Raw genomic sequence first — 22,783 nt, forward strand, 5'->3', positions numbered from 1 at the left:
TTTTTAGAATATATAATAGCCATTCACAAACTATTAAAGGTGATTTAGATAGTTGATTGGGATTTTACTTAACATGGCCTAGAGGAACTTTCCTCGGGCTCAGAGAACTAAATGGCTTCTTTCTGCCCAGGGCCAGTAGATGTAATAATTATTTTATATTTCTATTAATAAAAATATTATATTTTAGAGGTTTATTAAGGATTATTAGAAAGCAAGGATACAAAATAAAAACCACATGCCCATGGCTGATTAGCCAATTCAGAATCCCTGTGCTTAGCTTACCACTAACTTCCTACATCATTGCAATTGAAGAGAAGAGCAAGGGAGGCATTACTGCCAGTTAAATACCAATTGTGATCTCACCAACCTGGGGACTCAGGTGAGATTATAGGGAATTCTGGGAAACACCAAGGACTGCTGGGGATTGAAGTCTGGGGTTCAAAATCTCCATTTTTACATAGATAACCACTATGATTACACTTAAATGGTAATGGGATTTTATTATAAATTGTTGATTGGGATAGGGTAAGGTATATGGGCTGAGGAGTTTCCCTAATATTGATTGAATCTACCTTTGTCCCGCCATCTGACTTTACATAAAGTCGCTTCTGTCCTCAGCTGAGGCTACACTATCTTCCTCTTTGTCTCAATTCTCTCCATCTAATCTGAACTAACCTAGGCTAAGCCCACATAGAATATAGTCTCTTGAAAAGTTGCAGATTATGACAGAATCAGGTGCCAGGTGTGACCTAGTCGACCTTGATGAGACCAAAGCCCCACAAGGCAAACTGAGCAGCTCAAGTCACTGTAGCTTGAAATTCCTGCTTGAGACTTCTCCAGATGTAGTATTATTAGAGTACAGGATCAAAAAGATATTCAGAAACTGGCTGGTTTCTCTCAGGAACAGGTTGGAGGTTCCTAGGAGGAAGGAGCTATGTTTTGGAGATGCTTTCTTCTCCAGAGTCTCAACCCAACTCCCTGAAGTCAGTTACTCTCCTCAGAAGTCTCACCCCTGGATTCTGAGCACTTCTCCTCCACTTCCTGGTTCCCTTCATTCCATCAACTCTGTCTCTTCACTCTGGTTCATTACTTCCAAAATTCCCCTTAAGAAAACCCAATACAAATACTGATCAACAAGGAAGTTTTGACCTGCTCTGTTTTGGAACTGAACTAGTTTACCCCTTCATAGGAAACTTGGTGTTCCCCACTCTTGGATTCTCAATGTACCCTAGACACTCTGTCATCTTTAGTTTTCTTGTTTCTCAGAATTCCTGAGCTCAAGTGATCTGCCAAACTCACTTAAAAACAATCTCAGTAATAGCAATTACAGGTATTTACTACCACCTCTGGCTAATTAAAGGGCCGTGTGGTACAAGGGATAGTGCAAAGTTGCAAAGGATAGACTTTAACCCAGGTCTTAATTTGTAAGAGTGGTTTTAAATAAACAGGACAACAACACATAAACGTTTACATTTTAAAATGTAGGCAAAACATTTATTCCCTTATTAAATGACCTCTTTTAGTCCAATGTGAGCACATAATACAAAAAGGAAAAACAATTGTATCAAAACTCATTTTTACAATGTGTAATACATTTATGGAAGTTCATTCTGCATGATAAATACTGTGTGGCCCCCTAAAATAACTAGGTTTTCTAGTACTTAAAGCTATGCACTGCTTAAGGACATCAATTTCCCTAGAAAAAAAAAGCAGTTCTCAGCTAAATATATGGATTGAAGAACAAAATATTTCTAGAATTAGGCAGTAGTTCTAGTAATACTTTGGTTCAGTCACTCCACACATAAAATGAGTGAGTCAGCTCTTGAAAATTGCTTTTCTAAATGGGTCTTATATTCACCAAAGTATACATGACCAAATTGTCACATGTACGTGAGTGGTGTCACATCTGTTCCTATAAATCAAAAAGTAATTTGTTTTCCTTTGCAGAAAACCATATGAATATAATCAATTAATGACTTACCCATCTACTCAGTGTAGCTTTCTGGCTAATCTAGTTAAGATGCCAGATTTTTCCCATCTAGTTAATTATCATATTAAGTTTATAGCAAAATTTTAGTCCATTGCTATAAATTACTTCTTTTGTTATCAACATAGTCTTAGAGAAAACATAAAGACAAATCTAGGACCATAATGAAAAAATGCATGATGATAAATGTGTTTCTATGGACCTTCTCAGAAGGAGCCCTCATTTCTAGAAAAATATATTATTGTATATGCAAATGTATAACAATGATTCTGGATTCTAACACATTCTTACGCAAAATAGTATATACAGGTCTATAACCAGAGCCTATTGTAAGACATACACATAGGTATCTGTAATGAAAGTGTTTCATACATACAGAAGATATACACATTTCTACATCCTATATCACATTGCATGCTGGAGAAGCTGGATTTCCTGGGGAAGGAGGTGATCTATGAAGATGGTCTCCACTAAGCAGCCTCTTCAGCAGAGCAGTCTATGCCTGCATAGGTAAACTTCTCATAAAGAGTAGTATTCACATAGGTCTGGAAGAAAGAGAAGAATTCAGATTCACAGGTTATATTTGTAACTCCATGTATCTGTTAGAAAATAGGCATTAATATTTTTGTAATTATACTCGTCTGCACTAAAATAAAATTGCAATGGCTTGAGATTCTATTTGCTTCCTTTCAAATAAGAGCACTACTGCCCTAGTGATTAAATCCAGGTTAAGAAAGTTTGCATTTCAAAATATCAGTTAATCAGTATATGTTTGTTAAATGCCTAAGTCACTTTGGTAGGCACTAATACAAAGAATGAATGATACAGTCCCTACTTAGAATGAGCTTCTATCCCAAAAGAGGAAATGAGTACAGTAAAACTATATGTAGCATTCCTAGGTAGCTGAATTTCCTTCCTTATTGCCAGGAATCTGTAATTCTGTTGATATGGGGGTGCTTTTATTCCATCTGCAGAGCATTTTCAATTGCCACCCCCCCATTCTGCAATACTCTTCCTCTTTATGTCCTGGCCTCCCAGACTTCTGCCAAGTCTCATTTAAAATCATGTCTTCTGCAAGAAATCTTTCCCAGTCCTCCTTCATGCCAATGCCTTACCCATGAGAGTTTTTTCTAATTTATCTGATATACATATGTGTGTGTGTGTATATATATATATATATATATATATATATATATATATATATAAAGAGAGAGAGAGAGAGAGAGAGAGAACATTGTTTTTTGCATGTTGTGTCCTTACTGGGCTGTGAGATCCTTGAGAATAAGGACTGTTTTTCGCCTTTCTTTTTATCCTAACACTTAACACAATGTTTGGCCCAGAGTAGGTACTTCATAAATGCTTCTTGACTTGACTATACCACAGTGCCTTTTTGCCTAAGATCACTAGACTTTTATTGAGCAGGTTAAATTTCTGCCAAATTTCCTATGAATCAATCAACAAATATAATTAATTCCAAACAGAAACTACTCCCAAAGATCCTTTATCCTTAAAATCCGATCTCTTTGAAAGAGAAAAAAAAATATTCATAAGAAAATACTATAATGTCATATTGGTGAACCTATGGGCATGTGTGCAAAAGGGGGTTGCTCCCCTCCCCCCCTACCACACCTGAGGACATTTCTCACCTGCCCCACCCCTCTGCCCAGCAGCCCAATGGGAGCACTTCCTGATAAAATGGTGGTTCACATGCAGTATGAGGGTGCAGTCTGGGCACTCAGTCTCTAAAAGGTTCACCATCACTGCAATATAGTACCTATTTTTTCTTTCAATTATATAAACCAGTGGTTCTCAACCTTTCTAATGCCGTGACCCCGCAATACAGTTCCTCGTGTTGTGGTGACCCCAAACCAAAAAATTATTTTGGTGGCTACTTCAAAACTGTAATTTTGCTACAGTTATGATTCGGAATGTAAATACCTGATATGCATTATGTATTCTCATTGCTACAAATTGAGAGGTTGAAAACCACTGATATAAACAAATACATCAATATAATGTGCACTCATCAACAATTATTATTACAATGTCTATTACAATAATAATTTATCTACAATGTTATTACAATGTTTAAATTTGTGCAAAGCATGATTATAAACCCCACTCAGGCTTTATATAAGTTAGTGTTGGGAAAGTGCAATCTCTTGTCAAGTATTGCATTTGTTGAGAAATTAGTGTAATACACAGTCCCTGCCCTTCAGGGGCTTATCATTTGGTTAAGATAAGACCAATGTGTGAAACAATTAAGGAGCAATACATAATTCAATTGTGTGATTTGGTCTATAAATGCTAGCACAATTCAGAGAAGGGAAGATTGATGTGGGCTGGAATATTTATAGGAAGCTTTAGGGAAGAAGTGACACCTAAGCCAAGACTTGAATTTGAATAGGTAGAATAAAGGAAGGACAAGACTGGTGATTCAGGTGGAGAAAGAGCATCAGTGAAAACCTGGTTAGAGAAGAGAATGTAGTTGCAGTAATGGTCTGATTAGTTTCAAGTCAACACTGAAAACCTGGGAAAAGAAATTGTATTGATCAGATGTGAGTCCTCCCATTCAAGAATTTGAAAGCCACACAAAGGACTTTGGACTTGATCTCTCATTGTTGAGGAAGAGGCATGATGAAAATTGTGTTGTAGAATTACAAAGAAGGTGATGTGGTTACAGCAGCTCTGAACAAATCCAATTTGTTTCCTGGGTTTTTTTCCAGTATTAAAATACATATTGAGTGATTTTCTTTTTTAGCCTCTATATCTGATCTGTTCCTTACCAAATCTTAACTCATTTTTTCCAGTCAAAGTCTCTTGAATCTGTCCCTTTATTTTTGTTACTATTGGCATCATCACTTGACTTTTCCATATATAATATTATTGTGTTACAATGGAAGGAATGGTAGATTTGGAATGCTGGATAGGGGGGCTTTGGTTCAAATCTTCTTGTTATTGTTGTTTAGTCATGTCCAAATCTTTGTAAACTCATTTAGATTTTTTCGTTAGTTTTCTTTTTTCTTTTTTCAAAGATACCAGAGCTTGCCATTTTCTTCTCTAACTCATTTTACAACTGAAGAAATGGAGGCAAATAGGGTTAAATGACTTGCCCAGGATCACCAAGCTATTATGTGTCTAAGGCCAGATTTGAATTCAGGAAGATGAGTCTTCCTGACTCTGAGCCTGGTACTACATCCTCTATGCACCTAACTGCCCCTCAGTTAAAATCTTAGCTCTCCCAAATATTACCTATATATCCTTGAACAAATGAGCCATTGTTTCCTTTGCAAAATGAGTGAAGTACACTAAATGTTCTACAAATTTCTTTTAGTTTGGGACTACTAACTTCTCTACTTAATTCTGATTGGTGACCTTTTCCCTTAGATGTGCTTAATTTCTTCCCTCCTCCTTCCTTTCATTAATAACCCATCCTCCTCTCTGATTCCACTTTAGTTCTGGAATCTGCCAAATATAGTATGCTCTATTATTCCTAGAAATCATGAGAAATCTCAACTCACCACTACCAACTCCCCAAAACCATGTTATTTTTTTTCACTAGAATGTAAATTCCTTTAGGGTAGAAACTGTCCTTGCTGTATATTTGTATTCTCAGCTCTTAGCAATTGAAGGCTCAGAGAAGCATATAGTACAAGCTTTTCCCATTTCCATTCCAGTTTTATTCATCATCATCATAGCTAGCATTTACCAAGTACTTTAAGCTTTGCAACTTTATATAGGTTATCCCATTTGATACTCACAATAACCCTGGGAGGTAGATGCTATTTTTATCCCCTTTTTTAAAGATGAAGAAAACTGAGGTGTAAGGGTGTTAAATGACTTGCCCAAGTGTCACATAGTTCTGAAGTTATCTGAGGCAAGATTTGAATTCTGGTGGTTGTGTTTTTAAGTACAACACTTTACCTACTAGTAGATTTATGATATTTTTCCCTCTTGCTGTTATTAGGAAAGTCTTAGGTAAAGTCTTATCATAATATAGAGAACCTTAATTAAAATTCTCGATTCTGATATGAAGAAAGTGATGTTTCCAAGTACATTAATCTAATGAATTTGAGGGAAAGGGGGTTTTGACTATCCCCTCAAGGTTTGTAAAATGTTTTTCATAAATTATCTTATTTGACCAATTCCTTCACAAAGTTGTAAATGTTTTGAGGAAGGATGCCATGTGACATTCTTTTTCATATTCCTAAGAATCTTGGCACTATGCTAGGCACATGACAAATAACAAATAGCTCATATTTATTTAAATTAATCTAGGATTTAAATGTCAAGCTGCTTATTCAAAAGAAATAATAGAACACTTGGGTACAAACCAGGAGTGTCCTGATCCTTACCTTTCGTTCTTCTAACATCCTGTTTAAGGACACGAGGATCTGAGCAAATGATGGCCTTTCATATGGTTTCTCACGCCAGCACTGTCTCATTAGATCATAGCTTTGAAAATGAAAATATTAAATATTAAAAACAATAAATTCACTACATACTTGAAACTTACATTGGAAGCAAAGGAAAAGTAGATATGTGATCTCTTATCTGAGGTGAGCCAACCCCAGGAAAATTGTAGAACCATTGAAGATAATTTTCTATTGCCTTCTCACCTCCCTTTCTGTGTAGCTTTTCTGCTTCCCCTGTTTTCCTTATTCTACATGCCATATTTCTAACTAAGTCTCTGTTCTAAGTTTCGATGTCTCAAATGTACTCCAACCTCACAATGGTAATAACCAACAATGGCCTACCATTTGCACTGATATCTTTTAAGATGGAAAACCCTTCAAAAATATGATAAAAAAAATAATCTCTAGTGGTGAGATTTCAGACATTAACAGGTCTTGATGTTAATATTTTGGAGAAGGCAGATATTTTTAATGATTTTCCCTCAATCCATCATCCCATGAATATAGGAACCTATTCTAAGAACCATGCTTGGGAATGGGATGTCACTAAAGTTAAACCATTCTGACAAAGAGGAAAAATTAGTCTTATGGTTGAGAATCAAATTAGGACTAGCCAATCCTGTAGTATAATGGTAGCAATGAAGAACTTCCCTGGGAAAAGAAGGCTGCCTAAAGAGGGGGAAAAAAGCAGCTTCTTTAAGGTAATATCTCAAAGATTTAGATTTCCCTGTGTAAATTCCCAAAGTTCCATAACCTAGACTCTTGCCCCATACTAATTTTCACCTTAAGTAATCACCATGACCTCCCTTAAATATCTAGAGCAATATCTTCTGTCCATTGTCCATTCTGTCTGTTCCCATTCTTAATAGAGAATGTGTTCCAATGATGTGAACAATCATAGCTTTGTTGTATACACACATGGATTTCATCATTTTGTAAATCCTTTATTTTTGGACCCTTTGGACAATGGTTTTTATCACTTAGCAATATAGTGACCCAATAGCTCTGGAACTAAGGCAATGTTAGATCAGCTGACTTACACCTCATCATCACAATTGAGGGGTTTTTCCAATCTGTAACCCTGTGGCAGCTTCTCGTAGAGTTCTGCACATGTCATTCCACAGTATGGTGTACCACCTAAAAGATAGGAAATGGACCTCCTGTCAAGTTCAATCTGTCAGAGCTGATATGAGTGAAGAGATAAATCTGAGTCACAAAAGTTAATGGTCTAATTAATCTCTTGATTGGGTGAGACAATGCAGGAGATTTAAGAAAATGCGTTATATGGTAGGACTTCATTTTATGTGAACTCAACCTACACGAATTGAGCTATACACAACTGGCAATCAAAAAAAATAAAGGCAAGAAAATATATAAAGTTTTAAAATTATATGCTAAATCCAGTCCATTTTCCCAAGCAGCATAAAGTCTTGCAGCAGTTCATCCAACCATGCTCATTCTCACTCTGAGAAGCATTAATGTTGAGTCATTACTGTTTTTTGCACCAAACATTAACTCCTACATCAGTCTTTGTGCATGTTTGTTGCTTGAAACAAGTCATGTCCATGTCAGAACAGTAGTTCTCCTTGTTTCATTAATGCTATTTAGTTGTTGATAATGGCCCAAGAGTACAAAACTAGTGATGCTAATAGCTCTGACAAGCCAAAAAAAAATTGTAAAACACCCAGGTATGTTTTAATTTTTTAAAAAGACTTATTATATAATGGGGTTCACTATTATGCATAATTTTCAATTTATAAGAAAGGTTTTGGAACATATTGGTCAAGTAAAATGAAGTCCTACTATATGATAATCTCATGCAACACAGATTAGATATATAAATGGACAAAGAAAAAGAGAGAAAGAGAATGGGAGAAATGAAGGAAGCCAGAAGGATTTGTAAAGTACAGACAGGCACTCCTTTTAGCCTTCCCCAAAGGGTTCCTTTGTGTGGTCAGTTTCCATTTATTTTGGAGGTAGTAAGTGGGAAGAATGGAAAGACTTAAATTGGGAGTTAGAGGACCCAAGTTGGATTCCTAGATCTGTGTGATCCTTACTATATATATTACCTCTCTGAACCTCCATTTCTTTATCTGTAAAATGAGAGGTTTGGACCAGATGACTTTTATGGTCCTTTCCAGTTCTAAATCTGATATAGCTGTGGATTATTATTTATCATTTATTAATATGTTTGTACCTAACTATATAACTAGAGATTATTTGAACACAGAATGTCACCTGACCCTAATAATTATGCAGGAATATTGGAGATGGTTACAAGGAATTTCGGGTTCCCCCAGGGCCTGGATCCAGCCAAAACATTCTTTTTTGGGGTGCTCACATGCAGGTCTTTTCTGGGTCCATCCAAGCTTGTGTTTTGGGTTTCCCTTGAGTTTCAGCTTTGCACAAATTTTATTCAGTGTTTTCATTTACTCATATCCATCTCAGCCTACCTAACTTTTAATTCGCCCTTTTGACAAAATTACTTAACTGTATATGTACAGTTCATTTGTAGGTTCCCTTGTCTAACTCCTATATGATGTAAACTTTCCAGAGCCTGGACAGGAAGGGGCCATAATTTTTTCAAGTTGTTCGACCAAATGACCTAATATATTTCTTTCTAAAACTATTTCAGGTTTGGGCGTTTATTGATTATACTTTTAAAAATTCCATTTTCACACAGCTTATCAGCAATATATTAATTGTATAAAATGAAGTGTGCTTCATTCCACTTTTCTGTCATTCTGACTACTGCTTCTTAAAAACCTTTGACAAGAGATACAAACACATATGATGATGATGATGAAAATTTCTCTCATATAGACATTAGTTTATATAGCATTATATGAGGTTTTCAAAAATATGCAAACATAGAGATTTTAAAACTATTTAAATTATTATGACCAAATCATTATTAAGATGAATAAATATAAGGTCACATTATTAAGATATAGGATTGTGATGGTAAACCTTTTAGAAACCAACTGCCCAAACTGCAACCATCATGCCACATATGAGTCCCCCACCTTACCCCAGATGGGGGTGGGAAGGCAGCACTCCCATTGGGTTGCTGAGTAGAGGGTTGTGCCATGTGAAAAATGTCCTCAGGTGTGCGTGGAGAGGGGGAGGACAGAAGCTGCCTCCGGCACGCTCCGGCACATGTGCCAGAGGTTTGCCAACATGGATATAGAATGTCATGCATTATGTCCATCTCCATTTACTTAGTGTAAAAGAAGGTACTCACCTAAACTAACAATCTCCCATAATCACCTCCTCATAGAGAGATAATGAACTAATACACAAAATGAGATATACATTTTTGGACATGGACAATGTAGGGTATTTGTCTTATTTGACCATGCATATTTGTATGAGGGTTTTGTTTTCTTTTTTAGTGTAGAGGTGGAAAGGAGAGAAAGATAAATGCAGTATGTCCATCTCCATTTACATACTGTATACAAAAGTACTCACCCAAACTAACAATCTCCCATAATAACACACCATAGGACCACCTATAGAAAGAAGCAAAAGGCAAAGGATTAGCAAACTAACAAAATGAGGCTAGGTATTGTACTCCCTAAAAATACAAGATTTTCTTTTTTATTAACCTGGAAATGAGAGAATATTATCTCTATATTTAAAAGTTCTGGGTTAATAATTAGCTGGTCTAATTTTTTAATGTATGAAAAATAAAAATTAAATATTTATTAATATCTTTTATTTTTATATCACATCTGTTTCTAAACAGATTTTGTACTCTTCTCTTACAAAGTGCCTAGCACAGTATCTGTTGTATAATAGGCACGATATAAACAGTAGCTGTTAATTTAACTATTATTATTGTTAAATAATGTACATTCAAAGAGAATATTCTATCTGTATAAAATAGGTAGTTAGCTAACTTCAAGAACTATTACTAAGAACTATAGAAAATTATGAATCATGCTTATCTCAAGTATGTATGTTAAGTGAAACTTTGTATTGATATACAAAGTATACTGGTCTTTTTCCAACGATGAAAACTATTTTTGGACAGTGTAAAGCAACAGCTATTTGTGCATAAAATGTTGGCCAGTCACCCTAATGAAGGACAGGGCCACAAAAGAACTAGAAAAATGTTTTCTTTTTTTTTTCTGCCCAGTTCAATAGGGAGAGTGAAGCTTTTTTAAAAAATATAAGGAGGCAGGGAGTGGAGTCAAGATGGTGGTGTGGAGGCAGCAAAAGTTCAGAACTCTGAAAACCCTTCCTTACCAATTACAAACCAAATGCTCCTAAAGGACTGAAAATCAAACCTAACAAAAAGAGCCAAGGAACCCTCCTGCTGGACTCAATTCAAAAAGTACACCCCCCAAAAGCCGAAATTGAGAATACTCGGGCCTAAGGGTAAGAAAGAAGGAAGGTTCCAGGGCCCCTCACCCACCTAGAATGCTAAGCCTCTAGAAGCAGCGGGAACCTCTGGGCAGGCAAAGGCTCTGGCCTGGAGGGAGTACCTTGCAGGCAGGGCTGTGCCAGGCTCAGAGCATCCAACACAGGTGGAGGGGAAAGAGCTGGATAGGGAGCACAGAACAGGCAGCCTGGTCACAGCAGTGGAGACCCTCCATATTGCTCCCACCTTCCAGGAGGTTTTGGCCATAGGGCACATCCAGCCCAACCCAGCTGGACTTAATCCCATCAAAAGTCTTCAGAGGTCAGGGAAGCTCCAACACTCCTCCCCCACAGACTGCACTGAAAGATCTCTTGACAAAACTCCAAGAGGGGGGACTGACAGAAAACCCCAAAACCAAAAAAAAAGAGAGAGAGAGGAGCAAGAGTACAGATAACTGCAGGAATTAAAGAAGGGGTAAATATGAGCAAACAACAGAAAGAAAAGTGAAATTACAATCGACAGCTTCGATACAGGCAATGGAAAAAGAGCAAATGGAACAGAGAAGGAGGAGGGAACATCAAGCAATAAAACAGAAAACCTAGCAAATTGGATACAGGCTTTGGAAGAACTCAAAATACAATTAAAAAAACAAGAGAGACTGAAGACAATTGGGAAAAGAACTTAAAAACTAATATAAGTCATCTGAAAACAGAAAATAGTGTCTTGAAAGCCAAAATCAACTAGCTTGAAAATGAGGCAAAAGAGATGAAAGATGAGGTAAAGAGGATGAAAGATGAGGCAAAGGAGATGAGAGATGAGGTAAGAATGAAAGATGAGGGACTTCCGGTTAAGATGGCGGCTTAGAGAAAGCTGAAGTTCAGATCTCCGGAAAACCCTTCCCGACCGATCTCAAACTAGAAGCTCCTAAGGTGCTGAAATTCAAAACGATCAACACAGACCCTGGGAACCCTCCTCCTGGACCTGGACCCGGTTCAAAAGGTACGGCTCCCCTTAAAAGCCAGAACCCGAGATCCCTCGGACCTCAGGGGTAGGAGCGCAGAGTCCAAGGCTCCCGGAAGCGGCAGCCGCGCCGGGCTCAGAGAGCAGGGTCTGAGGAACAACAACCCTCAGGGTCTTCTACCCAAGTCCCAGTCCAGGTGAAAGTTACTGCCTGGGGCCTCCGCTGCAAAGAGCCTTCGGTCCGGGTGAAAGTTACTGCCTGGGGCCTCCGCTGCAGAGAGCTGGTCAAAACAACAGCAACCCTCAGGGCGGGCAAGACAGCCTCACTGGCTGGATCCTGCTATCCAAGTCTCAGTGAAAGTCTGTGCTCTCGAGCTTGGGGAAGCGGCAGCCCATCCCCCCGCAGGCCTACGAAACAGCCTCACGGCCAGGGATTCTGAGGGCAAGTTCCGGAAATCGAGCCAGGGGGAGAGTGTGGCCTCGTGGTCCGACCCTTCCATTCCAGTTCCAGTGAGGCATATTCAGTTTAACCCAGGGAACGCTCATAGAACCAACATCTGCCCAGCCTCTGATCACCAGACAAAGACAAGAAAAGCCAATCCTCCACGTTCAGAGATGACAAACTCCACAGAAGCACAGAAGCCCCAAAATACCAAGAAAAATAAGAAGAAAGGGGCGACTCTGGACACATTCTATGGAGCCAAAATACAAAATACAGAGCAGATAGAAGAAGATATACAAGAAAATTCTCCAAAATCTTCCAAAGGAAATAGAAACTCTCCACAAACCCATGAAGAATTTGAATCAGAAAGGACCAAAAAGATGGAAGCCCTCTGGGAGGAAAAGTGGGAAATGATGCAAAAGAAATTCACGCATCTACAAAACCAGTTTGACCAAACTGTAAAAGAAAACCAGGCTTTAAAGCAAGAACTAATAAAGCAAAGCCAAAACACCAAGAAATTAGAAGAGAACATAAAATATCTCACCGACAAGGTGATAGATCTGGAAAACAGGGGGAGAAGAGAAAATTTAAGAATAATTGGACTCCCAGAAAAGCCAGAAATAAACACCAAACTGGACATGGTGATACAAGATATAATTAAAGAAAATTGCCCAGAGATTCTAGAACAAGGAGGCAATACAGCCACTGACAGAGCTCACAGAACACCTTCTACACTAAACCCCCAAAAGACAACTCCCAGGAATGTAATTGCCAAATTCCAAAGCTATCAAACAAAAGAAAAAATCCTACAGGAAGCCAGAAAAAGACAATTTAGATATAAAGGAATGCCAATCAGGGTCACACAAGACCTTGCAAGTTCTACGCTGAATGATCGTAAGGCATGGAACATGATCTTCAGAAAGGCAAGAGAGCTGGGTCTCCAACCAAGAATCAGCTACCCAGCAAAACTGACTATATACTTCCAAGGGAAAGTATGGGCATTCAACAAAATAGAAGACTTCCAACTTTTTGCAAAGAAAAGACCAGAGCTCTGTGGAAAGTTTGATACCGAAAATCAAAGAGCAAGGAATACCTGAAAAGGTAAATATTAAGGAAAGGGGAAAAATGTTATCTTCTTTTACTCAAACTCTCTTCTATAAGGACTACATTTATATCAACCTATGTATACTAATATGTGGGGAAAATGTAATGTATAAATAGGGGGTAAAGAAAGACCAAATAGAATAATGGTTCTCACACAAAGATTCACAGGGGAAGGGGAGGGGAAGAAAACTCCTATAAGAAGGAGAGGAAGAGGGGGGGGGGTTACTTAAACCTCAATCTCAGGGAAATCAACTCTGAGAGGGAAAAACATCCAGATCCATTGGGATCTTGAATTCTATCTTACCCAACAAGGGTAAGGAGAAGGGAAAACCAAGGGGGGGAGGGGGAGAGGGAGAACAAAAAGGGAGGGAAAGAGAGGGGGGAGGGGGAGGGAACAAAAAGGGAGGGACTAAAAAGGGAAACATCAAGGGAGGGGACAAGGGGGACTGATTCAAAGTAAATCACTGGACTAAAAGGTAGAGCCGAAGAAGAAAAGGTTAGAATTAGGGAAGGCAATCGAAATGCCAGGGAGTCCACAAATGACAATCATAACTTTGAACGTGAATGGGATGAACTCACCCATAAAACGTAGACGGATAGCTGAATGGATTAGAATCCAAAACCCTACCATATGTTGTCTTCAAGAAACACACATGAGGCGGGTTGACACCCACAAGGTCAGAATTAAAGGATGGAGTAAGACCTTCTGGGCCTCAACTGATAGAAAGAAGGCAGGAGTGGTAATCATGATATCTGATAAAGCCAATGCAAAAATAGACCTGATCAAAAGGGATAGGGAAGGTAATTATATTTTGTTAAAAGGGACTCTAGACAATGAGGAAATATCATTAATCAACATGTATGCACCAAATAATATAGCACCCAAATTTCTAATGGAGAAACTAGGAGAATTGAAGGAAGAAATAGACAATAAAACCATACTAGTGGGAGACTTAAACCAACCATTATCAAATTTAGATAAATCAAATCAAAAAATAAATAAGAAAGAGGTAAAAGAAGTGAATGAAATCTTAGAAAAATTAGAATTAATAGACATATGGAGAAAAATAAATAGGGATAAAAAGGAATACACCTTCTTCTCAGCACCACATGGCACATTCACAAAAATTGACCATACATTAGGTCACAGAAACATAGCACACAAATGCAAAAAAGCAGAAATAATGAATGCAGCCTTCTCAGATCACAAGGCAATAAAAATAATGATTAGTAATGGTACATGGAAAACCAAATCTAAAACCAATTGGAAATTAAACAATATGATACTCCAAAACCGTTTAGCTAAAGAAGAAATCATAGAAACAATTAATAATTTCATCAAGGAAAATGACAATGGCGAAACATCCTTTCAAACCTTTTGGGATGCAGCCAAAGCGGTAATCAGAGGCAAATTCATATCCCTGAAAGCTCATATTAACAAACAAGGGAGAGCAGAGATCAATCAATTGGAAATGCAATTGAAAAAACTCGAAAGCGATCAAATTAAAAACCCCCAGCAGAAAACCAAATTAGAAATCCTAAAAATTAAGGGAGAAATTAATAAAATCGAAAGTGATAGAACTATTGATTTAATAAATAAGACAAGAAGCTGGTACTTTGAAAAAACAAACAAAATAGACAAAGTACTGGTCAATCTAATTAAAAAAAGGAAGGAAGAAAAGCAAATTCACAGCATTAAAGATGAAAAGGGGGACAGCACCTCCAATGAGGAGGAAATTAAGGCAATCATTAGAAATTACTTTGCCCAATTATATGGCAATAAATACACCAATTTAGGAGAAATGGATGAATATATACAAAAATACAAACTGCCTAGACTAACAGAAGAGGAAATAGAATTCTTAAATAATCCCATATCAGAAATTGAAATCCATCAAGCCATCAAAGAACTTCCTAAGAAAAAATCTCCAGGGCCTGATGGATTCACCTGTGAATTCTATCAAACATTCAGAGAACAGTTAACCCCAATACTATACAAACTATTTGACATAATAAGCAAAGAGGGAGTTCTACCAAACTCCTTTTACGACACAAACATGGTACTGATTCCAAAACCAGGCAGGTCAAAAACAGAGAAAGAAAACTATAGACCAATCTCCCTAATGAATATAGATGCAAAAATTTTAAATAGGATACTAGCAAAAAGACTCCAGCAAGTGATCAGAAGGATCATTCACCATGATCAAGTAGGATTCATACCAGGGATGCAGGGCTGGTTCAACATTAGGAAAACCATCCACATAATTGACCACATCAACAAGCAAACTAGCAAGAACCACATGATTATCTCAATAGATGCAGAAAAAGCCTTTGATAAAATACAACACCCATTCCTATTAAAAACACTAGAAAGCATAGGAATAGAAGGGTCATTCCTAAAAATAATAAACAGTATATATCTAAAACCAACAGCTAATATCATCTGCAATGGGGATAAACTAGATGCATTCCCAATAAGATCAGGAGTGAAACAAGGATGCCCATTATCACCTCTACTATTTGACATTGTACTAGAAACACTAGCAGTAGCAATTAGAGAAGATAAAGAAATTGAAGGCATCAGAATAGGCAAGGAGGAGACCAAGTTATCACTCTTTGCGGATGACATGATGGTCTACTTAAAGAATCCTAGAGATTCAACCAAAAAGCTAATTGAAATAATCAACAACTTTAGCAAAGTTGCAGGATACAAAATAAACCCACATAAATCATCAGCTTTTCTATATATCTCCAACACAGCTCAGCAGCAAGAACTAGAAAGAGAAATCCCATTCAAAATCACCTTAGACAAAATAAAATACCTAGGAATCTACCTCCCAAGACAAACACAGGAACTATATGAACACAACTACAAAACACTCGCCACACAACTAAAACTAGACCTGAACAAATGGAAAAACATTAACTGCTCATGGATAGGACGAGCCAATATAATAAAAATGACCATCCTACCCAAACTTATTTATCTATTTAGTGCCATACCCATTGAACTACCAAAATACTTCTTCACTGATTTAGAAAAAACCATAACAAAGTTCATTTGGAAGAACAAAAGATCAAGGATATCCAGGGAAATAATGAAAAAAAACACATATGATGGGGGCCTTGCAGTCCCAGACCTCAAACTATATTACAAAGCAGCAGTCATCAAAACAATTTGGTACTGGCTAAGAAACAGAAAGGAAGATCAGTGGAATAGACTGGGGGAAAATGACCTCAGCAAGACAGTATACGATAAACCCAAAGATCCCAGCTTTTGGGACAAAAATCCACTATTCGATAAAAACTGCTGGGAAAATTGGAAGACAGTGTGGGAGAGACTAGGAATAGATCAACACCTCACACCCTACACCAAGATAAATTCAAAATGGGTGAGTGACTTAAACATAAAGAAGGAAACCATAAGTAAATTGGGTAAACACAGAATAGTATACATGTCAGACCTTTGGGAGGGGAAAGGCTTTAAAACCAAGCAAGATATAGAAAGAATCACAAAATGTAAAATAAATAATTTTGACTACATTAAACTAAAAAGCTTTTGTACAAACAAAACCAATATAACTAAAATCAGAAGGAAAACAACAAATTGGGAAAAAATCTTCATAGAAACCTCTGACAAAGGTTTAATTACTCATATTTATAATGAGCTAAATCAATTGTACAAAAAATCAAGCCATTCTCCAATTGATAAATGGGCAAGGGAAATGGATAGGCAGTTCTCAGATAAAGAAATCAAAACTATTAACAAGCACATGAAGAAGTGTTCTACATCTCTTATAATCAGAGAGATGCAAATCAAAACAACTCTGAGGTATCACCTCACACCTAGCAGATTGGCTAACATAACAGCAAAGGAAAGTAATGAATGCTGGAGGGGATGTGGCAAAGTAGGGACATTAATTCATTGCTGGTGGAGCTGTGAACTGATCCAACCATTCTGGAGGGCAATTTGGAACTATGCCCAAAGGGCGACAAAAGAATATCTACCCTTTGACCCAGCCATAGCACTGCTGGGTCTGTACTCCAAAGAGATAATGGACACAAAGACTTGTACAAAAATATTCATAGCTGCGCTCTTTGTGGTGGCCCAAAACTGGAAAACGAGGGGATGCCCATCAATTGGGGAATGGCTGAACAAACTGTGGTATATGTTGGTGATGGAATACTATTGTGCTCAAAGGAATAATAAAGTGGAGAAGTTCCATGGAGACTGGAACAACCTCCAGGAAGTGATGCAGAACGAGAGGAGCAGAACCAGGAGAACATTGTACACAGAGACTAATACACTGTGGTATAATCGAACGTAATGGACTTCTACATTAGGGGCGGTGTAATGTCCCTGAACAACTTTCAGGGATCCAGGAGAAAAAAAAAACACCATTCATAAGCAAAGGATAAACTATGGGAGTGGAAACACCGAGAAAAAGCAACTGCCTGAATACAGAGGTCGAGGGGACATGACAGAGGATAGACTTTAAATGAACACTCTAATGCAAATACTAACAACAAAGCAATGGGTTCAAATCAAGAAAACATCTAATGCCCAGTGGACTTATGCGTCGGCTATGGGGGGTGGGGGGAGGAAAAGAAAATGATCTATGTCTTTAACGAATAATGCTTGGAAATGATCAAATAAAATATATTTTAAAAAAAAAAAAAGAATGAAAGATGACCTCCAAAGAAAATCAGACCAGAAGGAGAAGGATGACCAAAAAGCCAGGGATGAAATCCAGTCTTTAAGAACCAGAATATAACAACTAGAATTAAGTGACCTCACAAGGCAGTAGGACATTATAAAACAAAACCAAAAGAATGAAAAAAATTGAGGAAAATATGAAGCATCTCATTCACAAAACAGAAGATTTAGAAAATCATTCCAGGAGAGACAACTTAAGAATCATTGGTCTCAGAAGACCATGACAAAAGAAACATCCTGGATGTCATACTACAGGAAATGATTCAAGAAAACTACCCCAATATTCTAGAAGAAAGGGAAAAGTGGAGATTGAAAGAATTAACAGATCACCTCCTGTACTTAACCCCCAACTGACCACACCCAGGAATGGTATAGCCAAATTCAAGAACTATCAGACCAAGGAAAAAATATTACAAGCTGCTAAGAAGAAGTCATTCAGATGACATGGAACTACAGTGAGGATAACACAGGATCTGGCTGCATCTACACTGAAGGACCAAAAGGCAATGAATATGATATTCTGGAAAGCAAGGGAACTAGGTCTACAACCAAGAATCAACTACCCAGCAAAACTGACTATATTCTTACAGGGGAAAGTATGGTCATTCAACACAATAGAAGAATTCCAAGAATTTACAAAGAAAAGACCAGACCTGAACAGAAAATTTGATGTCCAAGCACAGAACTCAAGAGAATCATCAAAAGGTAATTAAAAAAGAGGGAAAAAAGAAAAACAAAACAAAACCCTTTTTTTTAAGAGACAATATGTTCAAATGCCATGTATCCTATAAGGAAAGGGGTCATTGGTAACTCTTAAAATTATTATTATCACCTGGGCAGCAAAAGAATTATACTTAGAGAGAACAGTGACAAACTATATAGGATGAAATGACAAGACATACATATGTACATAGATATATGTACACATAAATACATATACATGTGTGTATATATATGTATATATACAACTAGAGCTAAAAAAAGAGGTTAATACTAAAAGAAATGGGAAAAGAAACAAAAGGGGGTAAATTTATACGTCACAAAGAAGCTCATGGCAGGAGGGGGGGAGAACATCAATACCCTGGAAGGGTAAAGAGGTTGGAGATAGGAAATACTCAACTATTATGTGCATTGAAATTGACCCAAAGAGAGAAGAACAATACAATCCATTGGGGCAGAGAATAGATTTGCGCACTATAGGGAAGTAGAAGGGTAACAAATGGCCTGGTGGGGAGGGAAGCAGTACAAGGGAGGGAGAGGGGGGGTAGTTTTAAAAAGACTGTAAAGAAAATAATGGGGGGGAATAAGAAGTGAGAGAGTAGAAAGGGAAGTAAAATAAGGGTGGGAACTAGGGGGATTGATTAAAAACAAACATTGGTGTAGAAGTTAATAGTGAAAGAAGAAAAGGCAGGACTAGGAGTAGAAATCAAAATGCTGGGAAATACACAGCTGGTAATCATAACTTTGAATGTTAATGGAATGAATTCACCCATAAAATGCAAGTGAATAGCAGAGTGGATTAGAATCCAAAACCCTACCATATCCTGTTTATAAGAGACACACATGAGGAAGGTAGATACACATAGGGTGAAAGTAAGAGGATGGAGCCAAATCTTTTGGGCATCAACTGATATAAAGAAGGCAGGAGTCACAATCATGATATCTGACAAAGCCAAAGTAAAAATAAATCTAGTTAAAAGAGATAGGGAAGGTAATTGCATCCTGATAAAAGGCAGTATAGATAATGAGGAAATATCTGTACTCAACATGTGTGTACCAAATGGCATAGCATCCAAATTTCTAAAGGAGAAACTAGAGGAACTCAACAACGAAATAGATAGAAAAATTATACTAGTGGGAGACCTGAACCTTCCTCTATCAGAACTAGATAAATCAAACCAAAAAATAAATAAGAGGTAAGAGAAGTGAATAAAAGCTTAGAAAAATTAGAGTTAGTAGATATGTGGAGAAAAAGAAATAGGGACAAAAAAGGAATACACCTTCTTTTCAGCAGTACATGGTACATTTACAAAAGTTGACCATGTATTAGGGCATAAAAACATTGGCAAATCCACACCTTGAATTTTAAAAGATTCTGATTATAACCCAGATTTTGAAAGAGTAGATTCAAAGAGGTCATAGAATGTATAGATAAAATTCCATAGCACAAAACTCTTCTGAGGAAGTTGGTTCAAAAGGGATAGAATTTCTCAAGAATAAAATTATGAGGGCACAAAAATAAATGATTCAGAAGAGAAAGCAGAAAGGTATCAAAAGGATTGCTAACCACCTCACAACAGAGAGATAATGAACTAGTGTGCAAATGAGATATGCATTTTTTAACATGGACCATATAGGGAATTTAGTTTTTTGATCCAGGTATATTTGTATAAGAGTTTTGTCTTTTTTTTTTAGTATAGAGATGGAGAGAAAAATAAATAATTGATGATTTTAAAAATAATTAAAATAAATAAATAAAAGTGTCAAAGTGGAATAGACTAATGCTGAAAGTATTGGAAAGTATAGTAGAGGTCTTTGAGTCAAATCTGGATGACCATTTATCAAGAAGAGGGTAGAAGGGACTCTGGTTTAGGTATGTGAGTGTACTAAATGACCACGGAGTTCTGGGCCTCAGTTTCCTCATCTTTTCAATAACAATAATTAATATTAAGAAACTACTACAGTACTTTCAATTTTACAAAATCTGTTATTTACAGCAATTCTATGTAGTAGAAAGTGCAAGCATTATTTTATGGCTGAGGAAAGGAAGACACCAAGACCTGAAGTGAATTATGGCAATATGAGTAGTAATTGATAGGGCTAATATTTGAATCCAAGATCCCTGAATTCAAGCCTATATGCTTGATAATTTTGGTAAAACTTTCCATTCTAATATCCTATGAGTCTAATATTTTTTCCATTGTCTTAGTATATGAAAGAATACAACATTCCTGTTTTTCATAAAGAAATTTTTGAGATCTTATCTTTCTAAAGAAAATACTTTGGAATTTTAATGGGAAAGTCCTAACTATAAAGAGTATGGCACAATAGAAATAGTACTGGATTTGGAGTTAAATAACTTGGGTTTGAATCCCAATTCTTCCATTTGCTAGCTGTTTGGCTTTGAGAACGTCATCTGACCACTCTGAGTTTTAGTTTCCTCATACGTAAAATGAGGGAGTCAGACTGGAAGTTCTCTAAGACCTGAGGCTCTCAAAGAAGAGGCAAAAGTTCCATATATAAAAATATTCATAGTTGTATATTTTGTGGCAACAAAGAACTACAAAGAAAGTGGGTGTACATCAGTAGGGGGAAGGCTAAACAAATTGAAGCACATGACCATAATAGAATATGATTGTGGCATAAGACATGATCAAATACAAATTCAGGGAAATCTCAGGGCAGAAATGTGGACCAAAGTCAAGCAAAATCAACAGAATCAAAAGAACAACTTATACAATAACCACAACAAAGCAAAGGAAAACACCATTTTGAACAACTTCAGAATTGTGATTGACAAGGATGGCCATTGTAATGTCAGAAAACTGTAGTGAACCCTGCCTCTGTTGGCAAGGTGATGGTAGGTTTTGTGTGCGGCACAGAATAAAGTATAATTGCCAGGCATTGTGAATGTCTTACTTTGTTTTGCTAAATTCTATTTCTTTGTTACAAAGGAGGATTCCATAGATGAGGTCTAGGGACAGTCATTGGCTAACTAAAACAAAATATTTCAGCTTTTAAAAAATGACACAATGTTGTTAAAAGCATCCATAAAACACTTACTTAAATATATGTATATTTAATATATTGTCCATCCAAAAAAAATTCATCAAACACCTACTTAAATACAAAACAAAAAATAGATTTAAGTGTTTTATGGATGCTTTTTTGGATGGACTATATATATATATATATATGCATATATATATATATATATATAATATAGAGAAAGAGAGAGAAGGCTTACTCACACATCGCTGTTTGTTGTATACACACTATAATTTAGTGATTCAATTGCCATCCAACGCACTGGGAGCCTGCCCTAAAGAAAACAATAAAGTAGCATTACTCACTTTGGAAACATGGAAACTTTTCAGTGAAAAAAAATATTCTCCGTCTTCACTTTGCCTGAATTTGTGGCTCATTAACAAGTCCATAGGAAAACATTTGGTTTTCTCCTTTGACAAGGTAGGAATAATTCAACCATATAAATACATGTAAGCATAGATGAAGGCATGTCTGGCCACAGACACTAGCTGTATGATCCTGGACAAACCATGTTTGCCTCAGTTTCCTCATCAGTAAATTGAGCTGGAGAAGGAAATGGCAAACCACTTCAATGTCTTGGCCAAGAAAATCCCAAATGGGGTCTTGAAGAGTCAGACACAACTGGAAAACAATGGAACAACAACAAACTACACCCATCCGTGCATGTATGCATACACAGATGAGAGGTGAGGTGGATAAAGAGCCAGCTTGGAACTGGGAAGATCTAGACTCAAGTACTGCCCATGACACATATTGGACCTGTGGGCAAGTCACTTATCCTTTCGGTATTGTGGGTAACTGACTGAGATGTTAAGTTGCAGAGAAGGCGACAATTTACATAGACAGCGAGTCTCCTCATCCAGGTGTTAGTTATTGATAAAATGACAATCTAGTCCCTTGTCCATCCCTACACACACACCACCCCGTCATATATACATAGACACACATCCTGAGGCCACACACTTTTTTTATGTGTATGTCTTAGCTTATATTGTGTCTACACAAACTAACTCCTGGATGAGAA

The 22,783-nt window shown here is 37.1% G+C and overlaps 1 protein-coding gene across 1 annotated transcript in view; it reads right to left on the reverse strand.

Moving 5' to 3' along the window:
* Positions 1-1,466: 1,466 nt before the first annotated feature.
* The window catches only part of TEK (TEK receptor tyrosine kinase), a 141,809-nt gene continuing 120,492 nt past the window's right edge, over positions 1,467-22,783 (reverse strand). Inside the window, exons 19-23 of the mRNA XM_001374814.5 lie at positions 21,963-22,033; positions 9,874-9,914; positions 7,443-7,539; positions 6,343-6,442; positions 1,467-2,532 (exon numbers count right to left, since the gene is read on the reverse strand). Coding sequence (XP_001374851.2) covers positions 2,458-2,532; positions 6,343-6,442; positions 7,443-7,539; positions 9,874-9,914; positions 21,963-22,033 — 384 coding nt within the window. The 3' untranslated portion in view covers positions 1,467-2,457. The remainder of the gene's footprint in view (positions 2,533-6,342; positions 6,443-7,442; positions 7,540-9,873; positions 9,915-21,962; positions 22,034-22,783) is intronic.

This window comes from Monodelphis domestica, chromosome 7 (assembly GCF_027887165.1).
Source record: "Monodelphis domestica isolate mMonDom1 chromosome 7, mMonDom1.pri, whole genome shotgun sequence".
Taxonomy (NCBI): domain Eukaryota; kingdom Metazoa; phylum Chordata; class Mammalia; order Didelphimorphia; family Didelphidae; genus Monodelphis; species Monodelphis domestica.